The following is a 20988-nucleotide window of genomic DNA, read 5'->3' on the forward strand; positions in this document are numbered from 1 at the left end:
GTAAATAGGGTTATAGTAATTATTCTCATTGTAATTACTGTACTTGGGACCATACTCTCTGAACCAAACCCTGTTGTTACTAAGCTAATGAACTCCATTACACATAGTATTTCTTATTAATCATTTTGGTCCACAGGTAGGTGGTGGATTTACAGCACTGGATTTGTTTTTCTAGGATCTAGAATTTGTGTGCTAACAGTCAGTTTCTGCTACACACCCTGAGTTCCCCTCAGTGGTTTAGGTGGCATACTTTAACTCCTATTGTTATCCTCCTCTAAAAAAAACCCTGATCATCATTGAATGTCTTTTGATTTTCCCTTCTAATAGAAATTACTTATTCACAGTCGCTTCATTTCTTCCCAACTCGATCCGGGTTTCTCAACCATGAGTAACCGTCCCCTCATGTATCTCTGTACATTTCTGTTATTTACACACCTGTGATTTAGCATGCCCAGCTCCTGAATCCTCCTCCTCATCCAAGAAGAAACCGCTGATCTTATTTTAGGTGTTTAATTTATTTCTCAAGATTACACTGTTTTTTGAATTCAAAACCAAGAATACAAGGATCTCCCAGCTTCCAAAATGGTTTTTCCATCAGTGGTTATGTACTGAAGCTATTGAATGCCATCTGTCCCCATTAACTCCCATCACCAAGCAGGTGTGTTAAAATACAGGATCTCTAGCTTTACATGTGCTTGAACAAGTAATGAGTAAAACTGCAAGTGGTGTTCATGAGAAATGTCTAGTACTCAGACTTTTGAAAAACAGACCACTTGGATTAGGAATAATCAAGCATTCTATGGTGAAATAATTTTCTGCTAGAAATAACTCAAGAGTTGGGTGCTCACTAGCAATAGAGATAAGACAGAATGAAGCAAGTGTTTTAATCAGATAAAGCAGGTACTTGAACTTGATCCTCCTAGCCCTGTGTGCATTTTTGCTATTAAGGGGACAAGGAGTGGGATCTAAAATGTGTGTTAGAATTTGTCTATAGATGCAAATTTTTAAGTAAATATGGGCCAAAATCTTTCTCTTCCTTCTGTGTATTTGAAAAAGCAAATAATGGAATTAGTTAGTATCATGTTCAGTAATGATGTTGCTATATTAATTAATGGAAAGTTTAAATTTTGTGGCTTAAAAAGCAATACCTAAATGATACAAGATATAAAATACATGTCATATATTTACACTCTTGAATTGCTGATCTAATTTATTACCAGACTGTTGGTTCTAGCTCTTTGGAATTGGGGTTTCTTTTGTTGCGTCTGTAGGACCAACCCAATGGAGCATGGGCCAACGTGCAGCATGCATTCCTTCTTCTTGGTGATGCAAGTCAGGTCTCCCTTCAACTGCAGGAAGGTTTGATGAGACTGGCACTGGACATGTTTAGTCTTTGCAGTGGAGCAGGGTTCAGAAATGCCCAGACGTTGCCATGCCAGAGCGCAGCACTGTTCCAACTTGCTTCCTTGGGTCCAGAAGCCACCCACCCTGTCCCAACACCACAGCAGCTGGGCTAACAAGCCTTTACAGATCTCCCAGCAGATGAGGCTGACACGGCTTAGGTGTGTGCACGAAAGTGTAGACAGGTCTCTCACCACCCAGGTTGTTCCCTTCTACATTTTTCTCTCTAAGCAGTAGAAATCCAAGGTCCTTTAAGATTCAGACTTTGATGACATGTTAATGCTACTACCCAATGCTACACTACTTGAAGACCTTCTTAATTAACTGATGGACTGATAGAATCATAGACACTATTCCAGTTTGCCTAATAAATATGCCTTTGGGTATGAAAATGGTACAAAGCAAGTTTGAAAAGCCTATTATTTGTCAGGCAACGTAAGAGATCCCGTGATACTTTCTCTCCTGATATTACAGAAGTAATTAGACTATACTAGGAACTGTTTAATTGTAAAATGTACCTTTGAGGTTACAAGCATGTTTTAAATTATTTTCCCTTCCCTCTCTACAATGCAAAAGCCAAAATCTGTCTTTGCTCAACAGAAAACTAAGTGGATGCATGACAGGTATTAATATTCTGTTCCACTGCAGTCCCACTCATGACACACCAGGCAGACTGGATTTCTTTGAAATTATCTGTGCTGGATTTGGGAAGTTTGTTGGTATGGCAGCTTGTGCACATGAGAAGGAAGGTGGCGCCCAGTACTACAAGCATCTGTTGTTCTTCCCAAGTGAGCAAGGTCTGGGGACAGGGTCTGGATCTGGTCCCTGATCCAAAGTTGCCTGGAAACCCTCCACTGACTCCAACCACCACAGCAAGCAGTAAATGTCACCCCCTAACGTCTGTGTCAAACCTGTAAGAACAGCATATTCTCTAAAATGGCATCTGCTTTTAATGAAAAAGCCTGAGGAATTCATAGAGTCTCTTGCAAACATTAACAAATTCTGCTGTCAAGTATGCGTTTATTCTGATTTGATTCTCAGCTACTACATTTTGGTTAGCCTGTGTTTTCTACAGTAAAAAGTCTTCCACTACCAGAAGTCCTCTCTCCACTGTTGTACTTGCAGATGGAATTACCATGTTACATCAGGCAGTAGAAAATAATTGTACCCACCTTCCTTCAGGGACTCATACTCCAGCCAGGGTCTGGCTCCAGTGAGGGCTGCGTAGATTTTTTTCATTATTGCAAGAGTAAAACAGATTAAAGTCTTGTCATGCCAGCTTTGTTATCATAAATATTTGTGATGGATATGCTGATCCATTTTTTAATAGGGGATAATACTTCAGATGGCAAAATGATCAAAACAGAGCGCACTTAGGTCAAGGTAATTTAACTCTAATCTTGCCTAATTGATATTGCTGTCTGGACTGACAGAACTGAGATAATTAAATCCTGATCATGAACTATCCTCTTCCTACTTCATATGGTTCCATGCGCCAAACACAATGGCAACACTGCTAGCTGACATTTTATGTGAAAAGACATTTTCAGGCATCATAATGTGTGAAGACTGCCAGCGGGGCAGTCTATCACTTCTACCTTACATCAAAGGGACGTGCACCCTCTTGGTGGAAGAAAATAAAGCTAGTATAAAAAAACACAAGGGAGGTTAATGTGGGCACCTTGCAACTCCAAAGATTCTAAGTTCAAATTTGGGAAAAAGAGAGCACAGCCTCCAGTTCCAGCCTTTCCTCCTTGCTCTTGAATCAAACAAGAATCTTTGGGAAAACTTCTGAAAAATACCTTAGTCTCTACCTCTCATTGATGTAATTGGGTCCATGTCTCTTGCTGTGCTCAGAAGAATGTGGCCATAACAACAGCATTGTGATTTTCACCGCTCCTGGTGCAGCTTCTCCACTGCTGGCTGCACCCCTCCACTTGCCAAAGCTGCAACCTCGGGCACAAGATGTGAAGTATCCCCAAGTGAAGATGGTATAAAAACCCAGGAAGACATGAAACTTTAAAAGATATAAAGTGTGTTCCGTAAATAGCTACAGCCTTTGTTTCACAGCACTGTTTTCTGATGGTAAGTAATTTTTGCAATTACAAGTGGGGCGATATCAAATCTGTATGAAACATTTATAACTGTAACTAAAATGGGTGACGTCTCCTCAGCTGATGTGTGCTAGAGAGGAGTGCCTTTGATGCCAGGACTTTTTAACAGCGCTGGTACTGTCATGGTTGGGTGTGTAGCTTAGTCAGTTTGACAGTCTCTGCTGGGTCTTTGCCAAGTGCTGTATCTAAATCCCAAGTTAGTTCTCCGAGGCTTTCCTGGTCAGGAAGGCTGAGTGCATTTCTGAGAGGGGAAACCTGCAACGTGCAAGATGCCAATACAGATAGCAGCTCCCACCTAGGGGAGGCTGCAAGACTGACAAATTGCAAAAAGAAGATGAGCAAAGGAGCAGGTGTGCATGCACCTTTGTGTGTGAGAAAGGGGGAAAGAGAAAGCACCTGCGTGAGAGAAAGCTGCTAAGGGGCAGACAGCATTTGGGGAATCAGAAAGAGAAGGCTGCTCAAGCAGGGAGTGGTGAGGAGGCTAATGAAGCAGCAAAGGTAAATCACCTGCTTTACAGAAACAGACAGAGGTGTGTACGTGCTGGAGGGAGAGGGTGCTGCAAAAGAAGTTCCCAGATCTGGTCAGGAAGCTGGCAAGGAAAAGCTATCTAACAAACACCTGAAGTTTATTCAAGAACAACATCTGAGCTTTGTTCCTTGCTGTTGAAGCCAACATTTAGAAAACAAGTGAAAATGAGTTTGGTGGTCTCACCTTAGTCCCACATGGCATTTTACACGATACAACATCTCACCTTAGTCCCACAAGGCATTTTACACATCATACAATAATTGTACGATTTTTACACACAACTGTTTTCATAGATGGAAAACCTGGATCATAATGGTCCAATGGTGCAGACAGAAGTCCACATTGAAGCATATTAACATAAACCGCTATAGCATAATTTACCTGCATTTTCCCTGACTGTAACTAATAAGGGCCCTCATCCTCAGCATTATCAAATTTACTCCAATTAAAAAGCTGCTTCTCTATGACAACAGACTATTCTCCTTGTTTCACTCCAAAAATTATTAATTATGTAACATTATGTTTTACAAATATTTCTCTGTATAAATACTGCATTAAAGCACTATAATGTTGATTAAACAACTATGTATGTACTGCAATATAAGGAAGACTGTTTTCTATACTCCCAGACAAAAAAAGTTGCATCAGTGTTTTATAAGTAGGTCAGTGACAATTCCTTATGTGTTTCTTAAATTCACATGGACTCTCCAGGTTAAGGCGTAGGAATACGTGGATTAAACTACTGTGAATAAAATATTCATGTTTTTCTTTAAAAATAAATAGACCCAGATAAGCTGCAGTAAGAGAGGTAGTGCTTTCTCAGTGCAGGATTGTCATCTGCATGCTTTAAGGGCTTTACTCTGTTCAGTTTATTAGCATATAATTAATATGAGTGTAATTAATATGAGATTCCCTTTGCAATGAAATCATTCATGAATTTGGAGCTTGTAACACATCCCTTAACTCTTCATTTGGCATGAAAATTGTTGTGAATATTAGTTGTTATTCAGAAGACCAGACCTACTTATTTTTTAGGATCTAACAGGGGTTTTGTTGATGGGAGGATGTTGATATCATATTTATTTAATGCAAAAATCTCATTGAAATTGAACATTGATGACCAGAAGACTGTTTGTTTATAAGTCAGTTGTATTACAGAACATCAAAGTTGTGTTGCACAGTATGCTGCTGCTAATGTGATCAAAGCCCATCAGGCAGGGACATCACTGCCAGGGCCATTCCCCTTGCCAGGAGAGCTGGTGGTCTCATCCAAGGTCAGCTCCTTAGAAAGCCTTTTCACGCATACTTGGACAAACTGTATGTGTCGTGCTGTTAACATGTCCATTGCTGTGGAATTACAAGATGTCATTGCAGCCTAGAGGTTTCTTAAAGAGAAGGTTATTTCACTGTAGATGTGGTAATATCTATGACCAGGTGGTATTCCAAACAAAGTCACAGGGATAGTCCCATAGCCAATGTAAAAGATTACCCTTGTCTTCTACAGATGTTTCCTTGAGTAACCCCATCTCTAGTGTTTGTAGGGATCAGAACTATCTTAGCTCAACCCTCCCCTCCCCAACAAAACAACTTATCTTTGGGACATCTAGACTCTGGAGAGCCTTGAAAATTGTGGAGAGATGTAGAGGTTAATATCTGAAATGAACTTCTACAGACAGAAACCTTGCTTAATATAGAAAGCACTGGAACACTGGAATATTGTGCTTTCACTGATGCATAGTTATCGTGGATATGTATGTGCAGTACCATGTTCTTAGGTCTCTCACCCTTTGCCACATATGGAGCAGATTATGGTGAGCCTCAGTGTGAAGTATGTGTAGATCTTTTGGCTGAAAGACAAGACAAGGGAAGAGCACCACCAAAGGGAAGAGCATTCAGACAGCTGAAGGCATAAAAGACATTTTCTTTTAGGTATTTCCATAACATCCAGATTTAAGAAAGGACATGCTCAGGAAGACTGTGAAACTGCGTTTCTAGACTGATCAGAAAGTGATACCATGGGTAGAAATATGTATTGGGTTTAGCTGACTGTTTGAAAGATATGATCTTCGATATCATATGCCTTGTATTGGTAGAAATTCTCATTTTGCTGTTCAGTTAGTTCTTGGTTAGCTGAATTATGTCACTATTGACATCTCACATAGCAGAAACACAACTCTGTGTAATGTGTATAATGTCAGCCCTGGGCTCCATATAGATAAGAGGGAATAGATAAAGCAGGTTGAATGGTGTTTTGAGTGACTTTTCATGTATGCGACATGAAGATGAGTGGCGACTCCCCGGAGATCTATTGAGAGAGAAATGGATTATCAGAGGGGTGGACTCCACTTGATTTACACGCTTACTCTACTCTGGCAGCCCCAGCTAATGGAAAATGTCAGTGGCTGCTGGCAGATGCAAAGAATTCAAGGCAGAAGCTTCCCTCTTTTGGTTTGTTCACTTGAGTGCCTGACTCAACTGGCGGTGGGGCTTGTTACGCGCCATTATTGCTCTAGATTTGGAACCTATTTCTTCTCAAATTAATTGCTTCTGGTTCAGTTATCTGTAACCGATGTGATTGAAATAGCATGAAAATGATCACTGACGTGGCTGCTGTCCATTAACTCCCCCAAGGAAACACATCATTTGTTAAAGTGCTCTGGCAGCCAGCGGACTTCACGAGTTTGGAAGCACGGTTCTGTGTCACCAACAGGCTGGAGACAGAGCTTTGGTGCAGAAGAAGTGCTAGGCTGATTGGGATGGGGGTGGGATGTCACTGTCCCCTCTGGCTATTCAAGATGTAACATCAGGAACACTGTGTGGTCGGTTAGTTGCACAGGGGGTACAAGCAGCAGGATTCATTTTTTTGGTTTACAGACCGATTGCAATGCAAAGCGGCTATAGAAACACCACTCATGGGGCTGTACTGGCTCCACCACCTGGAGAAGAAGCCTGTGGCTCTTCCAAGGGTGGTGTGGCACACTGGAACTGCGTTCTAACACCCGCACTGTGGATTTGGGCTGAGGGATGGATTGCATTTTCCTGCTTTTGTCTTTAGACAGTCCTCTCTCCTTTTTTTCTTATGGGAAAGGTGTTTGCTTTGGACGTTGCTTAGGATCTCAGTTGGTTAATCTGGCCTGGAAAGGAGATTCACTGTTGACTGCCATGACCATCTTCAAAAGAAAGAAAAGAAAAAAAGGAAAAAGAATCTTTTCCTTGTAGCCTTTTGAATAATAATTGGGAAAGATTTGTAAAGGTTACTTGTAAAGATTTTATTTGTGAAGATCATAGAGGATGAATTTGGGGCAGGCAAATAAACAATCACCAGCTGACAACAGGGTCTTCTTACTGGCGTGCATGTGAAACTAGAAAAAAAATATTACAAACCCAAGCCTTTATTCCACAGAACTTGACATACCAGCAACGAGACATTTCTGCCTTGCACGCTGGGAGTCCATGAAAGGGACGGGAAGAGTAAGGCTATTCTTAGCCCCCTTTATAGGCACACAAAGTAAGGCACAGAAATGTCCAGGGTTTGTCAAGCGGCCGCGGACAGGACCGCTGCGGAAAATCGCCCTTCACAAGCGGGCAAGCGGGAGCCTGCGGTGACAGCCCTGCGCTGGCTCCGCGCGCTCCCGTCTTGGTCAACTGCGGGAACCGTCCTGGCTTCTCTTTCCCGCCCCGAATGATTTTTATCCGTGCCCCGAGCTCAGGCTGAGGTTTCGCCCGCGCCCGGACGGCGTCACCCCGGGACAGCAATTCAAGCGGCGACTTCGACGCGGGCGGACAACAAAGCGCTGAGGCGGCCCTGCCCGGCCCGGCGGCGGGAGCGCCCCGAGGGTTCGCCCCGAGGGTTCGCCCCGAGGGTTCGCCCCGAGGGTTCGCCCCGAGGGTTCGCCGCAAGCGCCGCCCGGCCCTGCCAGCCGCTGCCTCCCGCGGGGCGGCCCGGCCCGGCGCCCCCCACCCCCCGGCCCCCTCGAACTTCCCAGCGGCGCCCCCGGCTGTGCGAGCCGGGCCCGCCCGGAGCCCCCCGACGATGGGTCCCCCGCGGCCGACGCTCCTCCGACGGACGGGGCGGCGAGGCGGTGCCTTCACCCGGCCCGGCCCTGCCCGGCCCGGCGGAGGCGGTGGGCGGCTCCTGCGGCCGCGGCATAAACCGGCGGCCCCTCCCGCCCGCCCCGCTGTCCCCGCTGGACGGCGGGGAGGAGACGGGCGCTCCCGCGGGAGCGGGGCGGAGGCTGCGGCGGCTCTCGGGCCGAGGGGTTGCGCCTGGCGGCGGCGGGGTGGGGAGCTGCGGGGCACGGGCGCGCCGCCTCCGCCTCCCGGCTGCCGCGGCCTCGCTCGCACGGCGGCGGCGGCTCCGGCGGGCTGCCCCCATTGTCTGCCCGCGGGCGCAGGGCTGCGCTGCCCGCCCGCCCCCCGCCCTCGCCTTTGTGTGCTCCGGACGGCGGCGGGGCGGCGCGGCGCCCGCCGTGATGCGCGCTGCGGGGCGGCAGGGGGTCCGCTCCTCCCGGTGAGAGGCGGGGAGGGACCCAGCCTCTGCCCCGGAGGTTTTTCACCCGCAGCAGCCGGAGGAGGGGGACTATGGACTGAGCGCATCGGTGTGCCATGGAGTCGGGCATCCGTTTGAGCACGCTCTGCCTTTTCCTCTGCCTGGGGCCAGGTAGGCGGATGCCGGACCCGCCGGGGGAGCTTCGCGGCGGCGATGCCCCGGCCCCCGGGCGGCCGCAGGTGCAGGGAGCGGCGGCGGCGGGGACTGGGTTGGGGGGGGCCGGGGGGGCTGGTCTCACAAAGTTGCGGCGTCGGCGGGTGGGGTAACGGCACTTTCTGGGTCAGTTGCAGGCTTTGGCGTGGACCCCTCGCTGCAGATCGACGTGCTGTCCGAGCTACAGCTGGGAGGCTCCGCGGAGGGCGTGCGCCAGGTGCCGGGGCTGCACAACGGGAGCAAAGCCTTCCTCTTCGCAGGTACGGCCGCCCCGCCCGCCCGGCCCCGCGCAGCTCCGGCCGCCGCGCCGGGCCCCCGCGCCGCGCTCCCCGCAGCGGCGGGGCTGCCTGCTCCCGGAGCGCCCGGCGTCCTTCCCCTTCCCTTCCTGGCCGCTCTTCCTCGCCCCCCCCCGCTTTTTTTTCTCTCTCACCCCCTTTTCTGTTGTGATTTTTTTTTTCTTTCTTCCCCCCCCCCCCCCCCCCTTTGACTGGTAGACGCTTAATTAAAGTACAGCAGGAACGGGGATGGCAGATGGCTTGTTTTGTGAGTCGTGGGGTGCGGTGATGAATAATAGCACCACCCACTCCTCAGCTTTACTTGGGGAAACGCTAAACATACCCCCGTTCCAGCTAAGGAAACGCTTGCTGAAAGTTTCATGTGAATCCAGCAAAATGCTGAAATGTAGTGCCTCGGAGGAGCGAGGTGGATGGCTGGAAATAAGAATGCCCCCCCCCCCCTTTTTTTTTTTTTTCCCCACTATGGGAAAGTGATCCATGTGAGCTTCTCTGTCGTAATGCTCATGAGAAACAAAGAATGAGTTTAAGTCTTTTTAGTGCTTGGGATTGGTTATTTTGTTCGTATTGGGAATAGAAATAAAATACTAGTCTTGTTCTGTCTTTCAAAAATACATTTAGGAGGTTTATTAAAAATAATTAAATGTCGTTATATTGCAGTTCATAAAGGACTGTAAGATAACTCTTAATGGCTAGCTAAATTTATTGTCATGGGTTACATTGCCTACACTCGCTCATTATCAGTGTATTTTTGAGTTACACTTCAAGTCAAGAACATTTTCAGGAAAAAAACTATCAATTAAAAAAAAATGAAAAGCCCAAAAACGGCCTTTAGGAGCAAATCTGTTCTTTGAGAGATGATGAAATGCTCCTTAGAAGCGTGACTAACCAAGAGCAAGGAATATGGCTTAACATCTGGTGAGGCAAGAGCAAATCTCCGCATCAGCCTGTAGTTTTAAAATAGGGGGACCTGATTGCTGGCTCCTTGGCGTGCTAGGAGTTTCAGCTCTGATCTGAGAGCATTTCTAGTGCAACAGGCAAGAGGCTGTTTCCCATACAGAAGAGTTGTAATTCAAGTGAGATAAGATCTGGAAAGGGAATTTCTTTTTCATGTTTGTATGAATGAGATAATTTATCAGAAGCTAATAGTTGCCAAAGGCGTTTTGGTTTTTTTTTTTTAAGGTGACCTTTCTAGCGGTGTTCTTCCCAGGTACAGCCAGCATGTGTCACTATGGACAGTAATGTGGAGGCACATGGGCTTATGCGTTCAGGAACACTGACACATGCGGTTTTAAGTATCAGTGATGGGCTTGTGGCTGCAGAGCAGAGACCTCTGTGGAGGGGGTGCCAGCTTAAAATGGCAACACGTTTGTGTGGCAGCAGGGGTGGGATCTGTGTCCTAAAACAGCTGTAATTTTAAAAGTATGGTTCTGAGTTGAGGTCCTATTGTGCTATAATGGGTTGGAGTGAGGGGGAAGTCAAAACTCCCTTTTGACTTCAGTGGTAAACGGATTAAGGTTTGTAAGAGCAAGACCTTTTATTGTTTATTTTCCCAGTGTTGGGACAAAAAAATTTCAGACATTTTCATTTTCGAACTTGCATTTAGAAATGGAGAAATTTCCTTCCTTACTCAGAGCCCATAAGAAACACTTAGTCATTTTTGTTCTGCTCTTAGAGCTCACACCATAGGAACATTGCTGCAATGTATGCCTCTATGTATTTGCAGTGTGTGACTTTCAAATATATGTATGTGCTGACTTTAAATTTGGTTTTTGCTTATGTTTTTCCCTTGTTCCAGCTAAAGCCTTAGTCTTAGACATAAATGACTTTGTGAAAAGGACACAAATGATTTTAAATGATCTGTGAACTTACTCTGGAAGCTTTAACTTGTGGTCTTTTACCTTTTGATTTCTTCAGATATTGAATCTTTTCTTATACCATATACATATTTATGACATTTTAGTATGTTGCCTCTTTTTGATAGACCACATTCTCAACTGGTGTAAAGCCTTACTTCACATATGCTTAAAACATACGGAAAGCCTAAAAGCTGTTCTTTATTTTAGAAAGAAATTATGGAAGTGGCAGGTTGAACTGCCAGCAGGTAACAGACAATTAAAGACATATGATGGGAAAATTGTACATACAGCTAAAGAAGAATAGTCTCTTTCTTTCTGTTTTTAGGTGAAAAGTCAGTTTTGACTGCTTAATTAGAGGTAGCGTCAATTGTCAATACAGGTTTTTAGCATCTAATTGGGTGTTCTGACAAATTCTTTTTTTGCATAATTGATTTTTCAAAGGTTTTATATTTCTAGGCCATATAACACACTAAGCAGTTAGACTCTGAAGGTAGTTTTAGTCTGTTAAAGTCCATTCAAGAGCATTTAGATTGCTCCTTATACAGGTCCTGATTTGGAAATAATTATAGCCATTTAAAATTTGCAGTCGCTTGGACTTTTTTTTTGTACCTGTGTGCTTTCTCACTGTACCAGTCTTAAAAAGTATTAGACCTGGTAAACAGAACTCTTCCCACTGGCAGCAGTAGGATTAGGTGCTGCGGTCTTGAATCCAGAAGCTTTTAGGTGCCTGATGCTCCTTTGTTAGTGGGTGGTAGCACCTGAATGCCACTGTAGTCTGGTTGTAGTTAGCTGTAGGGACTTCTCTTTCTGGAAATGTGATTTGCAAAGTAATTGTAAAATGTTCCAGTGTAGCTTGTGGGAAGATACAATTATGAATAGAAAACAGGAGGAAGTCTTTCAAAATGTTAGTGTTGCTACATGTGAACATCTGGCAGCACTTCCTAGCCAACAGCAGATATTATGTCAAAATATGTTGAGAGGAAAATTATTCCTCTTCTGGTCAGAGCAGCAGAGCAGAAGTCAGAATACCTACCCTACAAACTTCCCTCTGTTGGTGACTTTACATAAGTCAGTGAAATTTTCAATACCTTTGTTTTCCCTTTGCAAAACAGAGATGACACTAAAGGTAAAGCCCAAATCAGGTGGGTGGATTGAAGTGTAATTAATGTAGCCAAAGGAGGCTTTTGGAAAAACACCGGTTGTTATTTGTATAATTCTTTCTTTGTAAATACACTGCGTTAATACAATTCAAGGAGGTTGGTGGAGATGGAAGTCAATGTAGCCATTTTCCTGTGAAAATATGAAAATCTTATTGCTGCAAGACCACTTATTGCATAGGCAGGGAAACTTGAAAAGGCAGAATCACAACAAAAGAGGCTGAAGGTTTTGGATGGGTACACATCCAGCTTAAGTCTGTGCTCAGGAGACTTAATGTTTAGCACATGCAAGGTTCCGGTGAAGCTAGGTATTTCAACTTGCAATGGGAAATGGTCTTCTGAGGTGTGAGAATCTAAATAATGGCTGCAAGATTAACTTGGTCTCCTCTGGCACTCCTCTAGGCAGTCATTTTTTTGTCCCCTCCCTCCTCCCTCTGGACTGGGATCTCACTTGCTGTTGAGAGCAAATACTACATATCAGACTATCTTTGTCCAAAGAGTATACGTGCAGTAATGGAGACACCTTCCAACCATGTCCAGCAGCAGAGTGGTGGAAGGTACACTGTAAACCAAGTGAGAAGAGGCACCAAAAATGAAAGCCAAGTGATATGTAAGGAAAATATATGGCCATCAAAAGGTGTATATACTCCTCAAAGAGGAGACTAAAGGGTAGGCAGAAGAGTGCAGTCAGACGGTTACAAGCACAGGAACATGGGTTTAAGGAAAAGATAAAAAGGACATGACAGTCATGAGAATTTGGGAGCTTGTGTATCTGAATGCAGAGCTTGGAACTCATTCAGAGGATAAGCTTTTTCTCTGCCAGTTAGGATATGTAACCCTTAATATGGTTATAAATAATATTTAGATATTTCTGATGAGGAGGGACAGTTCTAGTGGCAAGATATATATTTTGATAGTGAACAAGATATAGTATAAAACACCAAAGAAATTACCTAATTTGTCAGTGGAATCCATGAAAGGGCTCATCACTACTGTTCTTTGAATTGGGGCTTGCTGGCATAAACTGCTGGTAGAAAAAACCCAACCCTAAAACAGGCCCCTTGGTGTAAATGATTTATTACCTATTGCTGCATGACTGGTTCATTAGTCCATTATTTTAAAATGCTAGCAAGACAGTATTACTAGATAGGTCTTATATATTTTACATACCTTTGGAAAGATCATTGGTTTTGGCCCATGGTATCATCTCTGGACATTACTAAATAAAGGAGCTAAAAATAAACCTCTAAAACGGGGTGAGAGTAAACTTTCTCTCCTAGAAATAGGATTTACATTGGCTATGCACTTCACATGCACTTTTTTCCTTGCCACCTGTCATTGAAACTATGGACAGATGCTTTCTCCAGGTTCCTGCTGAGCCTGCTGAAAATATTACTGTTCCCAGCTGCTTGTCACTGCCTGGGAGCTAGAGGTTACTGTCCCCACAACTTTTCCAAAGCAAGAGATCATACGAGTGTTCCCGTGCCTGCTGATGCTGAAGTTTGCCAGCTTCAGGAGTGAACCTTGCTGACTGCAGTGACATGGATTAGAGTCCTGTAAAATCCCCTTTCTCCAGCTGCTCTTGTTTCCCAGAGGAGCAGTAACAGCTAGGGAGAGGATACTAATGTTGCCAACTGGCATGGCTGACTGCAGGGTGAATACCTATCTGCAGCTTTTTTTGTCTTGGAAGCAAGCTGGTTTCTCTCAGACTCACTGAATCCTCAAAATGTGGGACCTCCAGCATAGAGATCATCTGTAGATAATAAAAATTGCCAGGATTTTTCAGAGAGACAAAGCAAACCCCCTCAATCCTTAGTTTTCAGAAAGACTGAAATAACTGAGTTTAATTTCAGTAAGTACTGAAGTGTTTTTCAATGTTAGAAAAGCCTAGTGAAAAGCCAATTATTCTCTGAAGCATGGTGGCCAGAGAGATCCACATTCTTCGTGTACCTGGAACAGCAGCCTGTGCTTTTGCCTGCTGCCCTCATCCCTTCCACCTCTGGCACGTTCCAAAGTCACCTCTGTGGCCACGCAAACAGTAACTGTGTGGTATGGCACTGCCAAGGTTGTGATTGATGCTGCTGGGGAGCCAGGATGGATGTTAAAGGAGAGCCCCAAAGAGCTGGGCTGTTTCTGCCAGGGCCTGCAGAGCAGGGACTGGGGCTGCAAGGCATTCTCCTCGCTCCAGAAGAGCAGAATATTCAGTATCCTCCTCCTCCTCTTAGCAGTGGTAGCGAGAGGAGGTGTTTGGGAAGTTTCTGCTGCTTGAAGAGCCTGCCCAAGAAAGGAGAAGGTAGTATGTGAGAGTCCTGCAGCCGGTTCCCATCCCAGACTGTGCAGAGTTACCATGCATGGAGAACTAGGACACGCTTACCCGCTACATAACCATACACTCCTGAATAATCATGTATACACCTAGTGCTGGAGATTGGGTAGCTTGCGAACTACTGCCATGCTAGTTTGTCTGCAAAATAGAAGGGGAAAAAGTTATGGGAAGAAAAAACTTAAATATTGCAGACTTGTGATTGATGCTTGTAATAGCACAGCAGAGGGTAGGAGTGAGAGATGGAAAGAGACCTAATATGTGGCAAGTACCAAGGTTCTCAGGTTTCCAGAGAGGAAAAACTTCTAATCCCTGTGTGTAGTCATTAGTGCAAGGTTGGTGTTAATAATATAAATAATGTTAAAGAATGATAGAAGCCTTGGCTTGCAATTGCTTTTGGGGATTGCAGCTGTCTTAATGCTGAAAGTTTCAAATAATGTTGCTCGTAGTGTGTAGTAGGCATATAAAGCATCACAAAGGTGTAAGTGTAGAGCAATAAAGTTGTTTGTCATACATCTCTAAAAATTATGTTATTGTTCATCACAAGAAAAGGTGTTTTACACAAAATAATTTTCTTTTTTTTTCCTCTCCCCCCCCCCCCCCCCCCCCCCTTCCTATAGTGGGCTTTTCTGGGGACGGAAAGGAAATTAAGTATTCCCTCCACTGCCTTCGGGGTTTGATTTTTATTTTTTTTTTTTGTACTCACATCAATTGCCATGTGTCTTGATATGGGCTCTTGTCACTTTTCAGTCTGTTAAATTCTTAAAAGCATGGATTCTGGAAGAATCTACAGTGTGGGGAGAGAAATGATAGCTGCTTACTGGTGTAGGTGCTGTACCTTACCTGTCCAGATCTCCTTGGGAGATGGTGCCAAGCAGCATGGCTTCCATTGGCTTTGCCTGAGCTTGTTGGGACAGCTTATGTCTGCAGCCTCTGATACTTCAGCCTTTGGAGTGAATTAGTACCTGCACTTGTTAAGCAGTGAGGGTGTGACACCATTTAGAGGAATGTCGTGTTTTATTGTGTTCTTGTGGGCTTGGCCCAGTGCTTTTCACAGCCAGGTTGCATCTATAATATCTGCAACAAATTGAAGTCCCTGGGTGTCTGTTTTCTACTGGGACAATGCTGATTCTCTAAAACTTCTTTTTTAAATGAGTGTTTGGTTGTTCAGGTTAATTCAAATAACCATGTTCTGTTTATATGTTCAGTATTGCCCCCAAAATTCGTATCACCATCCCTGGAAGTGTTTAAAAAAACACATAGATGTGGTGCTTAGGGACATGGTTTAGTGATGGACTTGGCTGTCCTGGGTTAATGGTTGGACTTGATGATCTTAAAGGTCCTTTCCAACCTAAATGATTTTATGATTTTGTACTGAGTAATAACAGAATTGCATTTGCTTGTTCCTACATTTACAATGAGGCCTCTTCTAAAATACTGCAAGGACAAAACCTTGGGTGAGGCTAGTAATATCTCGGGGCTCAACCTGGTGTATTTGTTGGAAAGCTGAAGATGAGTATGATGTGCAGCTCTGGGGCATGTATGGAAGTAAAATCCCTGAAGACAGTGTCAGGATGGTGACCTGGGGCAGGGCCCTGGTTGGTGCTGTGAGAAGGGACAGGATGGTCAGAGGAGTGGATGCCAAGAAGGTCTCTCTCCATGTCAACATTCCCATCAGGAGCTGTCAAGTGCAGATGGCTGCTCACCGGGCAGCCTCTCCTGGCAGCGTAGCAGGGGGCAGTGGTCTCAGCTGAAGTTAAAGATGGGATTTTGACAGCAAGACAGCATCTGTCCTGCGTGCCAGGGAGAATCCAGCACCTGCAGCATGTGTGCCCTGAGAGGGGGAACAGTGACTCTTCTGGGTAGCTGTCAAGCACGTCTTTCCATATTGCTGGGGGAGGATTGCATTAGCAAGGGGTAGTGACGTGGGAAAACGAGGTCTTGCTAGCCTTATATAATTGCTTTTGCTGTAACATAGTTCTGTAGTCACGAAGCATGGCTGAGACTAGCTAGCTTAATGGTTTTTTTATGGTTTTTCCCCCCACTGCAGCGTGGTTCATGCTCCAGTGAGGTTTCACAGACAGCAGCGTTTCCTACACATCCCTTCATCCAGACCAGTTGTAATGACTGTTTTTCCCCTACTGTCTGCTGTTAAGGTGTGGGGAATAAGTTTCCCCTATCCCCGCCTTGCTTACGTTCTTCATTCTTCTAGTCTGTGTCCTCCAGGGCGTATGGGTGCTGGCTTGGAAAAATAACTCCAAGAATGGTTAACTTCACTGCTTCCACTGAGTCTTAAGGGAGGTACGGAACCGAGCTCTTAAAGTTATTTAAAACCAGTGGATAAGAGCTGGAGTTTTATATAGCTGTCATGGGAAACTGTACTTCCATGTAGTGACTCTTCAGTTCCCTAGATTTTGTCCCATTTGGTAGTGTGCCAAGGTGCAGATTCACAGAGCAGCTGTATTCTCCTACCTGCACTGCTGAGGTACAACTGAAGACACGGTGAAAAATGATTTTTCATTGAATTTTTGCTGTCCATCTATTTTGGCTAATTTCCTTTATATTTTATCTGAATAGTTAAGAAATGCTATTTTTTCCCTCTTATTGTTGTCCAAAAGTGTTTTTTTTTTCCTCAAGAAAAGCTGAGAAGAAATATAATAAGAAAGGGGACTTTTCATTTTTTTGCCTGGTCATGTTTTCCATGATAAATACTCATTATGAGTGTTCACTCAGATGTTTCAGATAGCTGTTACTGAACTTTAAAAACTTAGTTACAAACTTGTAGCAAATATATTACTCAAGCCATGGCCCCCATTTAGGGAGTAAATTTCTTGGTTTGTAATTTTTTTTCTCCCCTCCCCCCCTTTTCTTTAAATGTTTGGGTGGAAAAAAATGTTGTAGTCATTTTCAACGTGGAAGAATTTTACAGCAAAAAAATCTTGTTATGTTAAACAATTTGTTATGTGATTGTTTGCCTTTTTTTTGTTGTTGTTGCACACTTTTTTGGGGGTGTGCGATCCTGATGACTTCAGAGAGAAATGCAAGCTTAGAAAAATGACTTTTGTGTTGAGCCATCTTGGGAGGCTACTCACAACTCTATGCTGTTGCAAGGTGCTAAAGCAATGGGCATGGTCTAAAAGGACGAGTAGACTAACACTTCTGAAGACAGTGTTCAAAAGGATTTTAGCAGATTAACGTATTTGTAGCAGCGACAACATTGCTGCGATAGACTGTAATGTTTCCAAAGGAGCCATTACAATCAATATTGCTAGCGATCCATAACTGAGAACTCTTTTTAGTGGAATTTGAGTGGCAATTTCCCTCTCTGAAAACATAGAGGGAGTATAATAAGAAAAAGACTTCCAGTTGTAGAGTTGCTCTCTGTTAGACAGAGCAACATTTGTACGGTTTCCCCAGCATAAATGCTTATTTAAGTATAATTAGATAGTGGCAACATCCATACTGTTTATTCTGTCAAGAGAAGACACCATGTGCCAGCCTTGACTCCATGGCTGGATGTCTACCAGTCTCTAAATACAGCTGTGTAATGATCCAGAAGGGTTCCAAAGGAGCTTTTGTGGTTTTGAGGGCAATAATTTGTGTTTTAATAACTCCCTAAGCATGCATTTCCGTATTTGGCCACGGCTGTTCCAAAGGCACTCTTCAGATTTCCTGTAACATTGGCTAACGTCCTTTGAACTTGAAACAGTCCACAGATTTGCTCAGCAAGCCCATTCAAGAAGGGGGGTAGACTTGAGGAAAACCTTGTGTGTACCCTGTTCAGTGATGTTCTTTTTAAGAATCCCCACTAGCGTTGAAGCATAAGGAAAGCATATGGTAGTAAGAGATCTGGGAGGTTGAATTTTTTTAAAACTAAGATTGCGTCTGGATCATTGCATTCGCTCTGGGTTTCTCCATTTAAGACAAATTTCAGTGGGTTGCAGGGAGTGAAGAGAACAACAGCAAACCTGATTATACAGTAAAAAGGACTGACTTACTAAGAAAACTTTTGAAAGAACTTGGGTATGTACAGCCTGTCCAAGCAATGACAAAAGTGTTGCATGATAAGTGCCTAGTATTAGAAGATTCTCAGAGGTTTAAAACGAAGGAATTATTTAGCATTCAAAGAGCTATAGGTAAGGGTAATGTAATGATATTGTAAATGGAGAGGATTTAAGATAAAGAGACTTTCACAGTGAACTGGTTTAGACTGTGGAACAGCTTCCAAAAGGAGGTGATGGAAATCTTCAGACTTTACATTTTGTAGAAGACAGCATGAAATAAACAATCTAGGAAACATTAGCTATGTTGTAGTCATTGTGTGACATTCAGTTAATATGCTGAGGATAGGGTGGATGACCCTGTAAGTCTTTGTATACTCTGGAGATCTGAGGTGTTAGTGGAATTGTTCTAGCATAGGGAGAGGGATTTTCAAAGACACACAGGGACATTGAATACCTGATAATCAGTAATCAAACTGCTGCCTTTGCATTCTCCCTAAAACCATTCTTTGATGCATATTAAGTATATTTTAATGGTACTTGGTTAAAACAGGCTTGCAAGAGCAAAGAAATCTAGGTTTGGAAGCATTTCTAATTTTAACTCATAGAAGCTTATAAATTGGTCGTGTGTTTAAAACCTGTAGTTGATTCACAGGGCTAGCAGACACATTCATAGAAGCATGGAGTTCATTAATACCTGATTTAAAAGAAAACTTCTTGCAGGAGAACCTGAATTCTGGTCCTCCCCAGCTTCCTTAGTACCTCTGGCAACAGTAGTTTGTCCCCCATGTACTTTCTGTCTGTCTGCCCTGCTCATAGCTGAGCTGTGTGTATGGTATCCCTGCTGTTGGATATTCCTGATTCAAAATCGTTCTAACCTTTCCTTTTCTTGGCATCAAAACAGGTATCAGGTGAGTAGAGATTTTTCCAAGAATGCCAGTACAGCTGGTGCCTGGGTGTCCTTCCTGTCCCCTCAGGTGTGGTCTCTGCCACTTCCCCCTCATTTGTCCAGGGACCTGAATTCTCTTTACATTTCAGTGTCCTGCCTTCTCCTCCCATCTGCTGCTGTTTGCTCCATCCGGTGCCAGAGACCTCTGGCTAGCAACAGAGTTGCTCGATGTGTCTGGCATGCTCCAGATGTAATTTTTTTTCAGTGGTGGCCTTCCTCCCCCTGCCTTGTTGTGCTGTTTTTGCTGTTGGGTTGAAGGTTTGGGTTTTCTAGAGCTCTCTAAATTGACGACTGTTGACCATTCTCGTGTCAGAAGTTAATCTTGCATGCAGACCACATCGTTGTGGTCATCTGGGAAATTAGGATGGATCTCATTAATGCTTTCTTAAGCTCACCGTTGTATTGTATGAAAGTAAATCAGCCTTAACACTGAGAAGTTTGGTGAGCCAAAGGCAATTAACTCTAATGTGGGTAAAAAACAGTTATACTCCAGAAAGCCGGAGATGAAGGAAAACTAGGATGAGAGATCCAAACCATTGCAAAGAGGGAGAAACAGATTCTTGATGGGAAAAAAAGCTAAAACCTCCAGGGCATCAAAGAATGATTGGGGTTGGGATAGATGATCTCAAAAGGTCCCTTCCAGCCTAAATGGTTCTGTGAAACACAGGCTGCAGGTGGCAGGTCCTCAGGAGCAGCATACTGGTCACACACAGGGAATGCAGGTTTTGAGAGAAACTGACCAAGCAGAGACCAGGAGTACATCTTACTGACACTTGCACAGTGAGAACCAGGTGAAGGAGAGCTCTGGTGTGTTGCTTAGAGGGTATAGGAGTATCTACACCAAGTATGATCCTAATCCAGAGGTGCCGTGGTGGGTGCTGATCTTCTGTGGTCTGTCACTGTATGACACAGTTCACCACTGGAATATGATATATTTGAGGAGCTTGAATTGTGTCCTATCTTTTGGGAGAAGAGTAGTTCACGTAATTCAGCTTGATCTACACCTAGCATAATCTGCTCATGTTGTTTGTTATTGCTGTTAAGTTTGTACATTATTTTTTTAATTGATTAGGCTTTGTTCACCTTCGGTAGCCAGCTTTTTCATTTGGAAAAGGCTGACAGCACTGCTTCCTCCTCGCTTCCTCCTCCTGTCCTCCCCCTCCATGTGACTTGCATAACTTTTAAAGTCCTGAACGGTGCTATACAACTAGGGACTGGAAATAAATTCAGTCTTTTAGCAGTTCTGATGTGTGTCATGCCCTTATTACAGTACCAGTAAGGCTGGAAGGCAATGCATTATTTTTCTTGTGGTCTTCAGTCTGTGTCCCAGTGTTAACAGCATTTCTTGGTGTGGTATTTTTGTTTGTTGTTAGGTCAGTTTGACACAAAGTGATCGTATGACAGTATGCAGCCAAGCATAACTAGGTGCATATGCCACCGATGGCAGCAGCAAGGAAAACAAGACAGGCTTGATTTTTCTCCACAGGTTTCAAGGTATTCTCAAATCAGCTTCTAGAAAACTGCTTTGTGCTTAAAGGGGTGTGAGTGTGTGCGTGTATATATACACATATTTATTTATTAAGCTACAGTAGCTGCAACCTTTTAAGTATAGCTGGAACCTGTCTTGAAATGAAGAAGTGGACAGAAATCCTGCTCTGTG

General features: G+C 44.0%; 1 protein-coding gene across 1 annotated transcript in view; it reads left to right on the plus strand.

Moving 5' to 3' along the window:
* The first annotated feature begins 8254 nt into the window (after positions 1-8254).
* NELL2 (neural EGFL like 2) overlaps positions 8255-20988 on the plus strand; it is a 150221-nt gene continuing 137487 nt past the window's right edge. Inside the window, exons 1-2 of the mRNA XM_037390221.1 lie at positions 8255-8704; positions 8878-9006. Of these exons, the coding sequence (XP_037246118.1) occupies positions 8650-8704; positions 8878-9006 (184 nt within the window). The 5' untranslated portion in view covers positions 8255-8649. The remainder of the gene's footprint in view (positions 8705-8877; positions 9007-20988) is intronic.

This window comes from Falco rusticolus, chromosome 5 (genome assembly GCF_015220075.1).
Source record: "Falco rusticolus isolate bFalRus1 chromosome 5, bFalRus1.pri, whole genome shotgun sequence".
NCBI lineage: Eukaryota > Metazoa > Chordata > Aves > Falconiformes > Falconidae > Falco > Falco rusticolus.